The sequence below is a fragment of the Haplochromis burtoni genome, unplaced genomic scaffold (assembly GCF_018398535.1).
Source record: "Haplochromis burtoni strain Fernald_Lab_line unplaced genomic scaffold, NCSU_Asbu1 Contig_47, whole genome shotgun sequence".
Classification (NCBI taxonomy): Eukaryota; Metazoa; Chordata; class Actinopteri; order Cichliformes; family Cichlidae; genus Haplochromis; species Haplochromis burtoni.
The window spans coordinates 1,826,275-1,839,557 of NW_024582408.1; the positions used below are offsets into that span (position 1 = coordinate 1,826,275).

At 39.2% G+C, this 13,283-nt stretch overlaps 1 protein-coding gene across 1 annotated transcript in view; it reads left to right on the plus strand.

Annotated features, from left to right (window-relative positions):
- Window positions 1–464: 464 nt before the first annotated feature.
- Window positions 465–13,283, plus strand: part of ppp2r5a (protein phosphatase 2, regulatory subunit B', alpha isoform) — a 59,526-nt gene continuing 46,707 nt past the window's right edge. Inside the window, exon 1 of the mRNA XM_005921543.3 lies at window positions 465–1,492. Coding sequence (XP_005921605.1) covers window positions 1,345–1,492 — 148 coding nt within the window. The 5' untranslated portion in view covers window positions 465–1,344. The remainder of the gene's footprint in view (window positions 1,493–13,283) is intronic.

Consider the following 13,283-nt stretch of genomic DNA (forward strand, 5'->3'; position numbering starts at 1 on the left):
TCGGGGGTCAGGAGCGTACATACAGGCTCAAATATACACTTAAATATTTTAATAAGTTTTCGGTGGGAGAAACGTTTCGTCACTCATCCAAGTGACTTCTTCAGTCTCTTTGTTATCGGAGTTTTTCCAAATGCAATATCCCAGGATCTCTTTTTTAAATCCTAAAACAATCTGTGGCTAAAAACTGAAAGTATAAGTGGGGTACTTCTTTAAAAAGCGCAAAGAAACACACGGCGACAAATGGAACTCTTATTATATTTTCTTATTATTATTTTAAATGTATTGCTACGAGACGTGTGTCAGTTTTTGTTTAACGCTGCTGCCTGTACCGCATCACCTATTTGTTTTCACATGTCACATGTTCAAGTCCCGCTTTCTGCGCTACTCGATTGGTTTAAAAAGTTCTAGTTTTTTGAAATTTTCGCCTCTGATTGGCTGTTAGCAACGTCAATCAGTGACGTGCCCCCGTCAGCGCTCCGCAGTCAAGCTCACAGACACACAGTGACGGAGCGGCTTCGCTGGGAGTGTTTACGGCTGCCTGCCTCAGCTCGACATCCAGTAATTTGCTGCTTTTGACAATACTCGGTCTTTATCGAGGTCGTGCTAGCGAAACAGTCTCACACGATTCATTCGGAAGTGTGGCGAAAGGTGAAGTTTCTCTTAGGTGGATGAGGCTAACTTTCAAGCGCTAAATGAGTCGACGAGCGAAATTTAACTTCATCGATCGCGGATAATTTTTTTTCTCTCAAAAACACACTCAGCAGAATTCTGTCTAGGATTAAACCAGTGCTCGAAGACGCGGACTGTGTGTTTTACCGAAGAGCTGCAAAAAATTAACGGGGCAACTTTCTTTGGTAACTTTTTCCCCCCTCAGCAGCGGTGCAAATTGTTGTAACCGTCAGCTAATTTTAGCAGGCTAGCTAACTGTCAGCTTAGGTCTACTGTAGACAGCTTCAATCCGGCAATGCCTCTCTTATGTTTTGCAACAGGTAGACGTTTTTCGATCACAATGCAGCAGTAAAAAGAATGTCAGAAATTTAGGAGCTAATTCTCGTCGCGTTGGTCGCTCCGTGCTGTGTAGTGTGGGCGGTGTCGTGTGACTAAATTCGTATTTTTTCGTATTTTGAAGACTATCCCCCTCCTCCGTATTTCATAGAGCACGATAATGATGCAGTCTTTGGGCACAGCTTAACCTCCGTACCGACCGACCATGTTGGATCATACAAAAATAACACAAACCTTCTGATGTGAAAAGGGGAAGGAAGCTTTTCGTATGACCTAGGAGATACAGTGCAAAAAGTGTCAAGGTAGTTTTTTTAAATTTTTTTTATTTTATGCATCAAAATGTCGGCCATCTCCGCATCAGAGAAAGTGGATGGGTTTACGAGGAAGTCCATGAGGAAGGCACAGAAGCAGAGAAAATCCCAGGGCTCCTCTCAGTATCGCACTCACACCGCTCCGGTCGAGCTCTCCCCGCTGCCGCAGCTCAAAGGTAAGAGGATGAAGGGGTCCGCCGCTTAAAATAGTCTGCCTGTCATGACCGCTGTGTGTGTGTACACTGCCGGATCCACTGCAGGTACACTGTGCATGCAGCCAGAAATGCATTACACATTTTAAAGCTGGCCTGTATTCAGAAACCTGCCAAAAAATAATGCACACCTATTAACACTTTCAAGCAGCTTGTAAGAGTTGACCAAAGGGTGTTTGAAAAGGCTCTGTGCCAAAGTATGTTACATTGGTTTTGTATTCTTGGACAGTTCTGTCAGTAGTTGTATTAACATCTCTTGACCCATTGGGTTTTTTTTATGTTTTGTCCTTGCTGGATGTTGTGTAATGACAAATGCACATCCCCAGAGCCATGTTGTTCTAGTGGCTAAGAAGGATTTATGTATTTGCGTCAAGGTGTTTTGAAGGATCAGTGTCTCTACACCTGATGCACTGATTGGAAAATTCAATTTGGCTTTGATATACGTTTTTGATTTGTCACGATTTTAGTGTTTATTCCTTGTCTTGTGTACACACAAAAAAATAGTTTCCTTTTTTTAAAAGTCCAGCCAGTACAGCTCTTCATCACTCTACCGTTTTATTTTATTTTTTGGCAAGCACGGTCTGTGTAGGGTCTCAGTAAACCAGGCCACGGTAGTCTTGAGGGTTTGAAAAAGAAGGCATCTCGACTTCTTTAGGTTTCTGAAGAGGTTTCGGCTTCCATCCAAGAGGCTTCTTCAGTTCTAAAACAACGAGTCCTGGGTAATTAAACCCTAGTGGGGACTATCCCCTTTGGAGCTGATTCTGAGCATCACGTTGACTGACATGATCAATAGTGGGTCAATAACCCTTTTGTCCTCAAAAACCTAAAGAAGTCCAGTTACCTTCATGCATTGCATTTTCAAGCTTGTAGGCAGCTGGTTCACAATAATAATAATAATAATAATAATAATAATAATAATTGATTGCATTTATATAGCGCTTTGCAATTCCACTATTCATTCACTCTCACATTCACACACTGGTGGAGGCAAGCTACAGTCGTAGCCACAGCTGCCCTGGGGCAGACTGACAGAAGAGAGGCTGCCATATCGTGACATCGGCCCCTCTGGCCAACATCAGTAGGCGGTGGGGTAAAGTGTCTTGCCCAGGGACACAACGACCAGGACAGAGCCCAGGGATCGAACTGGCGACCTTCCGGTTACAGATGCGCTTCCCAACCCATTCTGGCCCATTCTGAGCCACGGTCGCCCGTGGCTCAGAATGGACCTTTGATGGGTAAGAGTTTGTCTTGCCTGACTTAACAGAATTTTATGGGTTTTTTTCCCCTGTTATCTCTGCCCATTTGATAAACAAATATAATAATTTAAAATATCTGTTTATAAGTTTTCAAATTCTTAAAAATATGAAAAAGAATAATACCAGAAGCTTAAAAACAGACTAAATTAACTTTATTATTTTGTGTTGCAGGGGTTGATATTACAGTAGGACATTTTATATTGTAATTTATAAAAGCAATAAAGATTCAGTTTTTCAATCAAGCTGATGACTGGTAGCCAGATTTTCTGAAGGAGACCTGCTTTGTTTGACACGGGTGTAGCGCATTTTCTAATTCCTTCAGCCACCAAACTGGTAAGTTGGATGTATCTCAGACTTTTAAGATTGTAGCACAATTTTTCTTGCTAACATTGTCTATAAAGCCTGAGCTTCACAACGACACTTCACGCTATTCAAATCAACCACCCCAAACAGTGCTGTAAGAGGGGCAAAAGGAAGCACCCTGGTAAACACCTTGATAAGTAGCTCAAATACATGAACCCCCCCAAAATCTGTAATCTGTTACACTGCACAAACTGATGAGATGGATTTCATTGCTCAATTGGACATTTCACACACAGTGGTGAAGTGCTTTTGAATAATCTGGTTGGAGAGAAGTGTAGGCTGTGGTAAGTTTTGAATTGTCTGGGCCATTTATAGAGAGAGCATGAATATTTCCCAAGGATTGTTAAGGTAAATACCATCTTATTTGATATACCAATTGGTAAGCAAGGATGTTCCTGGCCCATACAGATATTGACTTGATATCTCTGTGCAACCCAACAAAAAAGTGACAGCAGTTTGGCACTACAGACTGTGTGGTTGTCAGTAAATATTTTAGTTTTGATTATGAAATCAGTAAGTTAAAATTTACTTGAGAAAATTAAGAATCAACTTCCTCCCACAACCAGTGACTGTCACCCAAAGGACACAGAAAGGGAATCTGGATAACCACCTGAAAAGTTGTAAGACCCAACTTATCTGTGAGCAATATTGTGTTGTCAAAGTCAGACCAGCTATGTGGAATAGGGCTAGGTGCAGCTCTGCTTCAGACACACAGCTATCAGTGCAAGGAGACGGGTGAATGATTTAGCGTAGCTTAATGAGTGGACGTAAGTGGGTGGATATTGGCTGAACAAGTAAAGGTAAATGTTAGTGAGCCATAACAGTTGTCTAATGGCACCAACTCTTCCAGGCTGTTTTGTGTGTAAATAACAGTTAACAGAAACTAATTATACTGTATATGTGAGCTTAATGGTTGCAGCTTGTATCTAAAAGCTCCCCTGTGATTAGACCTGATGAGGGGAAATGCATATTTGAGTGGTTTTATTATGCATGTTTTAAAATTAATATTGGAGCATAGTTTTTGGACACCTTTGACACCGCTAAGCCATAAAATGTTTGCTTCTGTTGTCTCCTGTATGTTGTTAATGGTACAGGCTCTTAATAGAGAAGACAACTTTGTCAAAGCTGAAGAAAGACACTGTAATCTTTTTTCTTTTCACACTGAGAAGTTTACATAGTGAGCTATTGTAAAGGGATTCCTAGTCCAAACATACTGAAATATAACTCTTTTGCTAGAGGCAGAATTGCTGCAATACTTAACAAATAAGGATGAGGCAGGGAGTCCCATACACACTCCCATACTTTACTGAACCAAGCTCAATATTTAAAGCTCAGTGCTGCAGTTTGTCTCCTGTGATGCTTCACAAGGCTGAAAGGACCAGAGAAAGCAAGAACCACCTGTTACATGCCATGACGTTTGTTTTGTACTTGTCTCATTCTCATGTCAGTGGCAGCCAGTAAGCACAGCCTCTGACTGCGCAGGAGATAATGCAAGACAGCAAAATGTGATCATCAAGCGAAATGTGACACTGCTTGGTTGAAACACGGGAGGCTGGTATAAAACCTCCTGGAGTCTGTTGTTTGTGTGTTTTAGGTGGAGACAGGCATGTGGGGTGGAGGCCTGGTTGTGTTTGTTATGTTACATGCCTACCAGTTGTACTTGTGTAGACTTTGCAATGTTGTTTTTTAGGAAGTGTTCTCACCTGACCCCTTCAGAATTAGGTGTGTATTTATATTGTATGGTAAATTTAAGGCTTTACTAAATATACCAAAGTTTTACCTTTTTATATAATGGAAACTACAGGTCCTCAAAATGCATAGGTCTGATTTAAAAGTCTTTATATACAAGGAGTAGACATGTGAAATTCTTGCAACTAAAAATACATTTACATTTACAAATTGCAAGAAAATTAATTTTACATTAACTTCAAGTCTCACAATCTGAAGTCAATATATAGCAGTGCCAATGGACCGATGTAATATCTGTGACACAGGGTAACAGAAGCAAGCACTGGTAACATGGATGTTTGCTCTGTTTCCTGAGGTTTCACTGAAGCAAACTTGAAAAACTGCATTTTGGGTAAACGTTCTTGGGCTATAGTACCATGTAGTTTAGAGGCTGATCAAAGCAAGTTATAGCATATAATAGGGCTGCACGATTAATCGTTAGAAAATCGCGATCTCGATTCATACTTATGTGCGATCTCATTTCCAAATGACAACGATTTAAAAAACCCCCAAAACAAAACAGAAAAAAAACCTATGACGACGATTGTACCGCATTTTGATCCGGGACGTACTCTGCATGAAAACAAGCGCTCACTCTTCCTGCTCAACAAATGACAAGGGCGGAGCCTTATACCACGTGACACAGAAGCTGTGCCGTGTGATGTTAAAATTAGCAGGGAAAAAAACAACGGAGAGCACGTCAGGGATGACGAGAAAGTGACAGGAGAAAATCCGTTCTGGTCAACCACCCAAACACCAATAACGGGAACCTTATACAGCGCTTCCCTATACCCGTCGAACTCAAAGAAATTACGGTTCTATTACTTACCTGACCAAAGATATGGCTCCCATCAACACTGTGCAAAACGAGGGATTTAGGAAAATGATCAACACCCTAGACAAACGCTACACAGTGCCGTCCCGCAACTATTTTTCTATTGTTGCACTACCTGCTCTATACACGCAGTGTCGAGCAACGGTGGAGACGGAATTTCAAGCAGTACAATATTTTGCGGCAACAACAAAACGTGAGACATTTGTTGTTTTTATGTTTATTTATTGTTTTTATGTTCAGTCTCAACTGTTACGAAGTTGATGTGCAGTTAATAAGTGCAATAAATATTTATACTGGAAAAGAAAATCGTGATCTCAATTCTAAGCCAAAAAATCATGATTCTCATTTTATGCAAAATCGTGCAGCCCTAGCATATAACAAGGGCTAGTTGTTTTACCTACATTTTGATACCAAGCTGAGCTTTTATCCATGATTTCTTCTGTGTCAAAAGCTTGTGGTAAACCCATATTATCAACAACCCGGCGAGTTATCCTGTATAGTATCATATTGTTTTGTAGCATGTCAGGATATGCTCATTGGATTTACAGATTGGAATCATATATGTGATTAGTGTGCATCTAATTTGTATATATGATAGAAACAAATTTTAAAAAGTCAAATACGTGTATTTCGGACCATAAGGTGCACGGGATTATAAGGCACATTAAGCGAAACAAAGCAATCAGATAAATCAAACTTTATTAAACTCATTCTTCTTGCTTCCTCCACTTCTGTACCATTGATTCATTAATGCTGTATTCGGTCACAGCTGCTCTATTACCATGTTGTTGCAGTATATTAATGACTAACTTCGTATTGTGGATGGATTATCTCAGTTGTTCTCCTGACTGAAGTTTGGTCTGTTTACAGCATCCTGCCATGCGATTGCATTTGTCTCTAACCATCAGGAACCCGCACGTTAACTTTTATCGAGTGGAAAAGTGTTAGCTTCACTGTTTATGTTATGCTAACAAAGCTATGTCACTAGCGATCACGTAGCACAGCGGTCCCCAACCTTTTTCGCGCCACGGACCGGTTCATGCCCGACAATATTTTCACGGACCGGCCTTTAAGGTGTTGCGGATAAATACAACAAAATAAAACTAGTACCGGTACCGTAAAAAAGAAGATTTATTCATAACACACGTGAAAAGACCCAGGAAAACAGAGTTAAAGATAAAAACGATAACAAAATAATGCTCAAAACCGATTAAAAACCCTGAAAACCATACATTTCACACCTGAGCCTCAACTCTCGTGGCCCGGTACCAAACGACTTACGGACCGGCACCGGTCCGAAGCCCGGGGGTTGGGGACCGCTGACGTAGCACATCATTATATACCACCCAGATTACTCCCAGATTTATGAACACCTTAGTCCGACAAATACGGCAATAACAACGCCCTGCTTGCATGTTTTACAAAAAACAGTGAACACTATATTATGGCCCAGCCCTACTTGTTGGTTGTTTACCTTTAACCGGCAGGTAAAACAAATCCTACTTGCATACACACACTTGGTTGCAGAGTGAGTTTCATCCATAACAATGTGTACATTTACTTTGTGCAGGAAATTGTCTGACTTATATAAATACAGACAGTTAATGACGAGTTAATGAGCTTTATAATGGTGATATGAGAAATTATCACTGTTGTGATCAAAGAACTGATGACAGGATTTTAATTGTCAAGTTTCTTTCACTTATAACTTCAGCAAGTCATATCAAATGATCATTTTTTTGTCGATACTAAAGGAAGGAGCAGACTTGCCTGATCAAGTAGTTGCAACTTTTCAACATGATGCAACTTCTTAAATGCTGGCAATAAAATGTGTTGGTATTAATGCTGACTATAGTTATACAACAGCAAAAAAGGCTTTGTAGATTTTGAAAATATATTTTATTGTTATGGTGCATCTGGAAAGCAGATGGTCAAAAAGATGGGGGCTTTGGGAAGGATTTGAGCACTGCACCACAGCAATGTGCACAAACTGACTTGAAACAACATGACAGATGCTGGTTTGACAAGGGTGGAAGTGACAGGCAAATTATCCAGCGTTCTTCCACTGAAAGCTGGAGGGTGATTTGTGCCTCATGTTTGTGGCAACTGCTGGCAGATAGATGAGAAAATCTTTTTTTTTAATTATTCTTTTTTTTTTTTTCTTTCCGTAATGGGTTTGCAGATGTTTGACCTGCTCATTTGGGTTATTGTGCCCTGCTTTGCCTCCCCCCAAAATCTTATTTCTATTTGTATTTTGTAGGAAAATGAGTATAAAGAGTTTCTACAAGCACACTTTTCCTTTCTAATAAGCGTTAGTGTTTCAATTATTTATTGGGAAGGACTTAAGCACACGATCTACTCAAAGTATTAAGTTACCTTTTTTATTTAAGTGGGTCAGTATAAAAGAGTACAAAAAAGCTGATAAATAAAACAGCTAAGGGAAACAGAGCAATGATATTTAGATGGAAATACATTCATACGCAAATGCTGCGGGATCTTAAAAAAATCGTATTGCTACAGAAATCAGGAATTATTGAACTTGTGAAATATAATGCCAGTATATTTAATGCTTATGTTAACAGCTTGTCAATAATTGTATTTAAAACCATCAGCCGTTTTGCTAATATTGTGTATATACTTCGTCAGTGCAGCACCATGTGACTCTGAGACTAACCAATTACAGTATTTCTCTTTGGGGCATCTCTGCATGTGTGTGTATGTGTGGTTGAAAGTAGGTAGAAGCAGTCTAAATAATGCATGCAAACATTTTAATTTCCAAGTATGTTGTCACAGGCAAATTATGGAGCATTATATTTGCCTGTCTCTCCAGGGGCTTTTAGACAGACTTTGATTTCAGGTGGTGGTCCTGCCCTCTGTGAGCTCGGCATGGCAGCACATGAATCAGTTCTCTACTGGCTGCAGGTTCTAGCACTTCAAACAAGAGTACAGTTCAATTTTTTACTAGGAAATACATTTGACTACTTTTGTGACATCGTGCTATAACAAGCTGCACAAATACCACTCACATAGACATTCTAGAAGATGGGCATAGCTGTTAGATCTAAAATGTGAAACCAACACTGTGCCTCAAAGCTCCCTCTTTTGATGAGCATGACAGGGCAATAACCTGTGGTCTTAAAAAAGGATTTTAGGTCCTAAGTTCCAAAATTTATAGGAAAATGGCCCACTCGCCACTGAGTTCATGGACTCTGTTTGGGTGAGACTGAATAAAACATTAAGTATCAGAAAGGAAGATTTTTCAGGGGATGCTTACTGCCTGTTTGCCACGGAGCATGCTTGTCCTTCAGTTTGTCAGTCGGAACCAGAAACAACAGGAAAATATATATATTTAGGACAAAATATTTGCATAAATTTTTACTTTGTTTTTTGTTTGTTTTTATACTTTTTATATATTTTAAAGTCATCCACATCCTTTGTGAGTGACCCTTCTCCTTGCAGCAAATTTCCAGATCAGATCAAAGAGTAGTAGTCTCCTGAGCACTTTAAGTACTACCCGTGCATATTAAGGCATCATTGCCAGATTAATAAATATCACCCAAACACTCTCATGTCTGCTCATACGTGCAACTTGGGGAAGTTTGCAAGAGTAACCACAATTTTTCTAGCATGTTTACACTTATTGATTAGCCATCTGTTGCCTGGTAGCACTCAGTTGTGTGAGTCATGATTCATTTACAGAACAGAGTCTGTGTTGTGGTTACATATAGGCTCAGTACACTAGAAGAGCTGTCAGTATACTGTACATTGAGGTGTTTATGAAATTATCATTTTTGCCAGTCAACCTCGAACTATCTTTAATTGGATAAGAGTGTTGGTTTATTCAGTTGCCTGAAAGCCAAAAATCACAAGTACAGTGTTAACTTGCAGAAAAAAAATGTTTTTAATTGGCACAACATAGAAATCCTTACATCATTTTGCACAAACTGCACCTACTTTTAATGAGTCACAATGGTTTTATCTGCACTATTTCTGGTTTCTGGAGTAACTCTAAGAATGGAAATTTTTGCAGCCAGCTTTATCAGGTGCTAAAAGATAGTAGCCTGCAAAGATGCTTCTTCCCTCCTGCAGTGGAGAGGCTGGAGTGCTTACAGCTCCTGTTGTGTGATAGACACTGAAAAGATGAGTCATTCACAGACCAACATTGTTGCCATGGCAGCCAGAAGCCTTGAGAGCAAGCCAGGGAAATGTTTTACTTTCCAAATACATGCTGCTACATTTAGGTTGATATTTCTGTCCTTGGAGTGAAATTTTCAGCTGAGCCTTGGTTCCTAACTAGATCTGACTTTACGTTTGGGTGGTGTGGGTCTTTCTGTCAGCAACCTAAATGTGGCACAGTCACAGTGGTCCATGGCTTGTTCCTACATGGAAAAATCTGTTGCGCTGTGCATCTGTTTCTCACTTTCTGTCTGCCGTATTATTTTAAAAGAAGATGAATGTATAGTTTTTTTTTTATTGTTTCATTTATCAGCCCTGGAAATTAGCTTTTTCCACAGTACATGTTTGGTTAAAATGTGAAACCAGAAGTCATCCTACATGGCTCTAAAATCAAATTTGCAGCTCATCCATATGTGCTGGCATCACAAAAAGCCAGCAGAAGGAGACAGACTTTTTATCTGTGAAAATATTCATCTGTTTAATCTTCTCTAAATTGTATTTTGCACAATAAACAAATTGCAAAAGACCTTTTTAAAGCTAAAAGTTATAGGAATTGTATAGCTGATCGGTTCATCATTGCAGTACTGAGCAACTGTTATCCCATATTACAGATTTGCCTCACATTGCACAGGCCTAATTGTTTCCTTTTGTCTTGTTTTGTATCTTTAATGGAAGTGACTAAAGGTTTGTTCACACCAAATGGGAAGCAAAGTTTTGCCTAGCTTTTATTTATGAGAGTACAGTTGCTTGGAGGATCTTTGAGAACTGTTTGTTCAGAAGAGCAAACAGAAGGAGGAAGAGTGCAGCTGATAGCTGGCAACAAGTTGTAGTAACATATTTTCAGATTTTCCCAGCGCTCCTGTTTTTGTTTTTTTTGTTTTTTTTAATGTCTTTAAAAACATTTTTAAAAATGGAGAAATGGAAGAAAACAGCATCAGTAAGCTTGTCCTTGTCTGATTGTCATTGTCTTGAAAATCAACATTTTATGGAAGACTCTCAGCTGACAGACTTTTGTGACACAGTGCTGCATCTTTGCATAAGCTTTGAATTTGTAATTACAGTGTGTGAAAACTTCACTTTGGCGAACCCATCATAAGATGCTAAACTTTGTTTAAGTGAGGAAAATGTGTGTAATTGAGGCAAATGGGCTGTACCCAGACTATTTTCTTTCTTTCTTTTTTTTTTTTAAGCATGCGCTAAATTATAGTAGCTTTTAAGTATTAAATGTTCTGTGCTGTAATTGACCCTTAGTTTATTATAAGGTTGTGTCCATATGTTTTCCTCTCCTCTAGCTTAGGATACTAGCACAGAAAATGAGCTTCCTCTGAAGGATGTCTGGGCTCTTATAGATAAGGCGAGGAGCTTGGTCATTTGTTAGCAGGCCAGAGTAATAGTAGAGATCAGCTACTCCTCCACAATCAAAGGAGTCCATTGAGATGGTACAGGCATCTGACCAGGATGGATCATAGATGAGGTGTTTGACATCTTGGGACAGACCCAGGAAACAGCTAAGACTGTACATCTCTCAGCTGGCTTAGGAATAGTTTCGTGTCCCTAGAGGAGGTGGTTAGGGAGAGCGAGGTCTGGGTGTCCGCGCTTAGATTGCGGCACCCACAACTTGCACCCAAATAGTTGGTAGAAGTGGATGGGTGAGACCTTCGCAATGATCGAGATTTCTTTGTTCAGTATTGATAAAATGTGGTTTGATCTTTATCCACAGTCCACAGTGAATAAATGTGTAGGATAAAATCTTGTAAAACCTCCTGTAGCGTCAACAATCTCAGACATTTTCCCAAACCTTTTTTTTCTAAACATCAGCAAATATTAAGATGTTGGTTTGTATGTTCATGTAAATGTTACATTAAACAGGGGGGGAGTGGACTCTGTTAACCCCCATCGATTGACAGTTGTCCCACACAGGCAGTTTCCATCATATCTGCCAGCGGATAACAAATCGATAAATAATTTCCTAGGAAACACAGGGACAAATCTTTGTGTTTGGCTGAGGTGTCAGTTGTTGCTATAATTGTTGCCTCTGGTAGGTTAGGATTTCATTGTTTTATTGTTTTTATTTCAACATGTGATGTGCAATATTGTGCTAAATACCATGCATAGATAACATTCGGAATGGGTGTTAAATATGCAATTTATATGAGTCTGTGTCAAAGCTATTAACTTTAACCACAACAACAAAAAATAGAATTTCAACTTACTTTAGTAAGTTAAGTTAGTTTATGTATGTTTTAGTTAATCTAACTTAAAAATGGTACAGGAAATGTAAGTTTTGGTCAAATTTGTCAACACAACCAGTATCAGACGGCTTTGGTTAAATTATTTCCCGAGAAGTGGGTTTCAACATATGATGAAGTTTAAAAAAAAAAAGTATTTTATTGTAATATTTGATCTGAACTTCCCAAATTTTACTACAGACAAATACCCTTCTCTATTATAAATAAAAATATAAAAAAAAGATTAGAAATCATATTATAACCATATATGGAAACCATATATTGAAAAATATATATATATATTGGGAAAAAAGAGAAGTAAAACTAAAGGAAAACTGCAGACCCAGTACGGAAACTAAAAGGGGAAAAAATGTTCTGACATATTTGTCAGTGCATCAAACAAAAAGGTATTGGCGCTTATATTTACTGTAAATGAGACTGAGTCTTAAGTGTTATGCTTGTTTTGTTATCTGTAATCAGTAAAGCCCCCCAAACAAGTCTGTATTATTAAAATAAAAATAAGCATCCAGTAGAAACTAAACTGAGCACATAAGAAAATCCACTGTAGAAACTCAATTAAACTTACTTCTTTTTACATGACTGTGTATAGTAATCAAAGGCAAGTTTTATTTTTTTAAAAAGGTACTTGAAGGCTTGTGAAAAGTTATACACTGCATTTGTGAGAATGCAGATGTCTGATGCAGGTCTATCAGACATTGGGTAGGTTTAAATCTACCAGTTCCCCACTGAAAAATCTGTGATTGTGGTTTGAGTTGATGTGCAAAGAGTGTGCAGATTCTGCATTCACTGGTTGTAAACGTGCTTCCTCCTGCACGCTCTATCCAGGGAGCTCCCTCTAAACCACACAGAACATTTCCACTAGTCAGAACCAGTAGTGCACACCTCCCCTCCTGAAAACATCACACACTCTAGCATATTGTGTTAGCTTCTCATTGTCTTAAAAGCAACTGTAACTGGGGCCCTTTAGAGTGACATGAAAGAACACCAAGTTGTGTTGTAGTTTAGCAGCTGAGGCAGAAAAGGGAATACGCTGCCTGTTTTGTTCACCCTTTCTCTGTGCACAGCCCTAACCTCCTTCAGCCAGATCATCTGACATTCAGCTTTCTCAGCAGCTGTAGTACATGCTCAAATTTCAGAATAACCCAGAG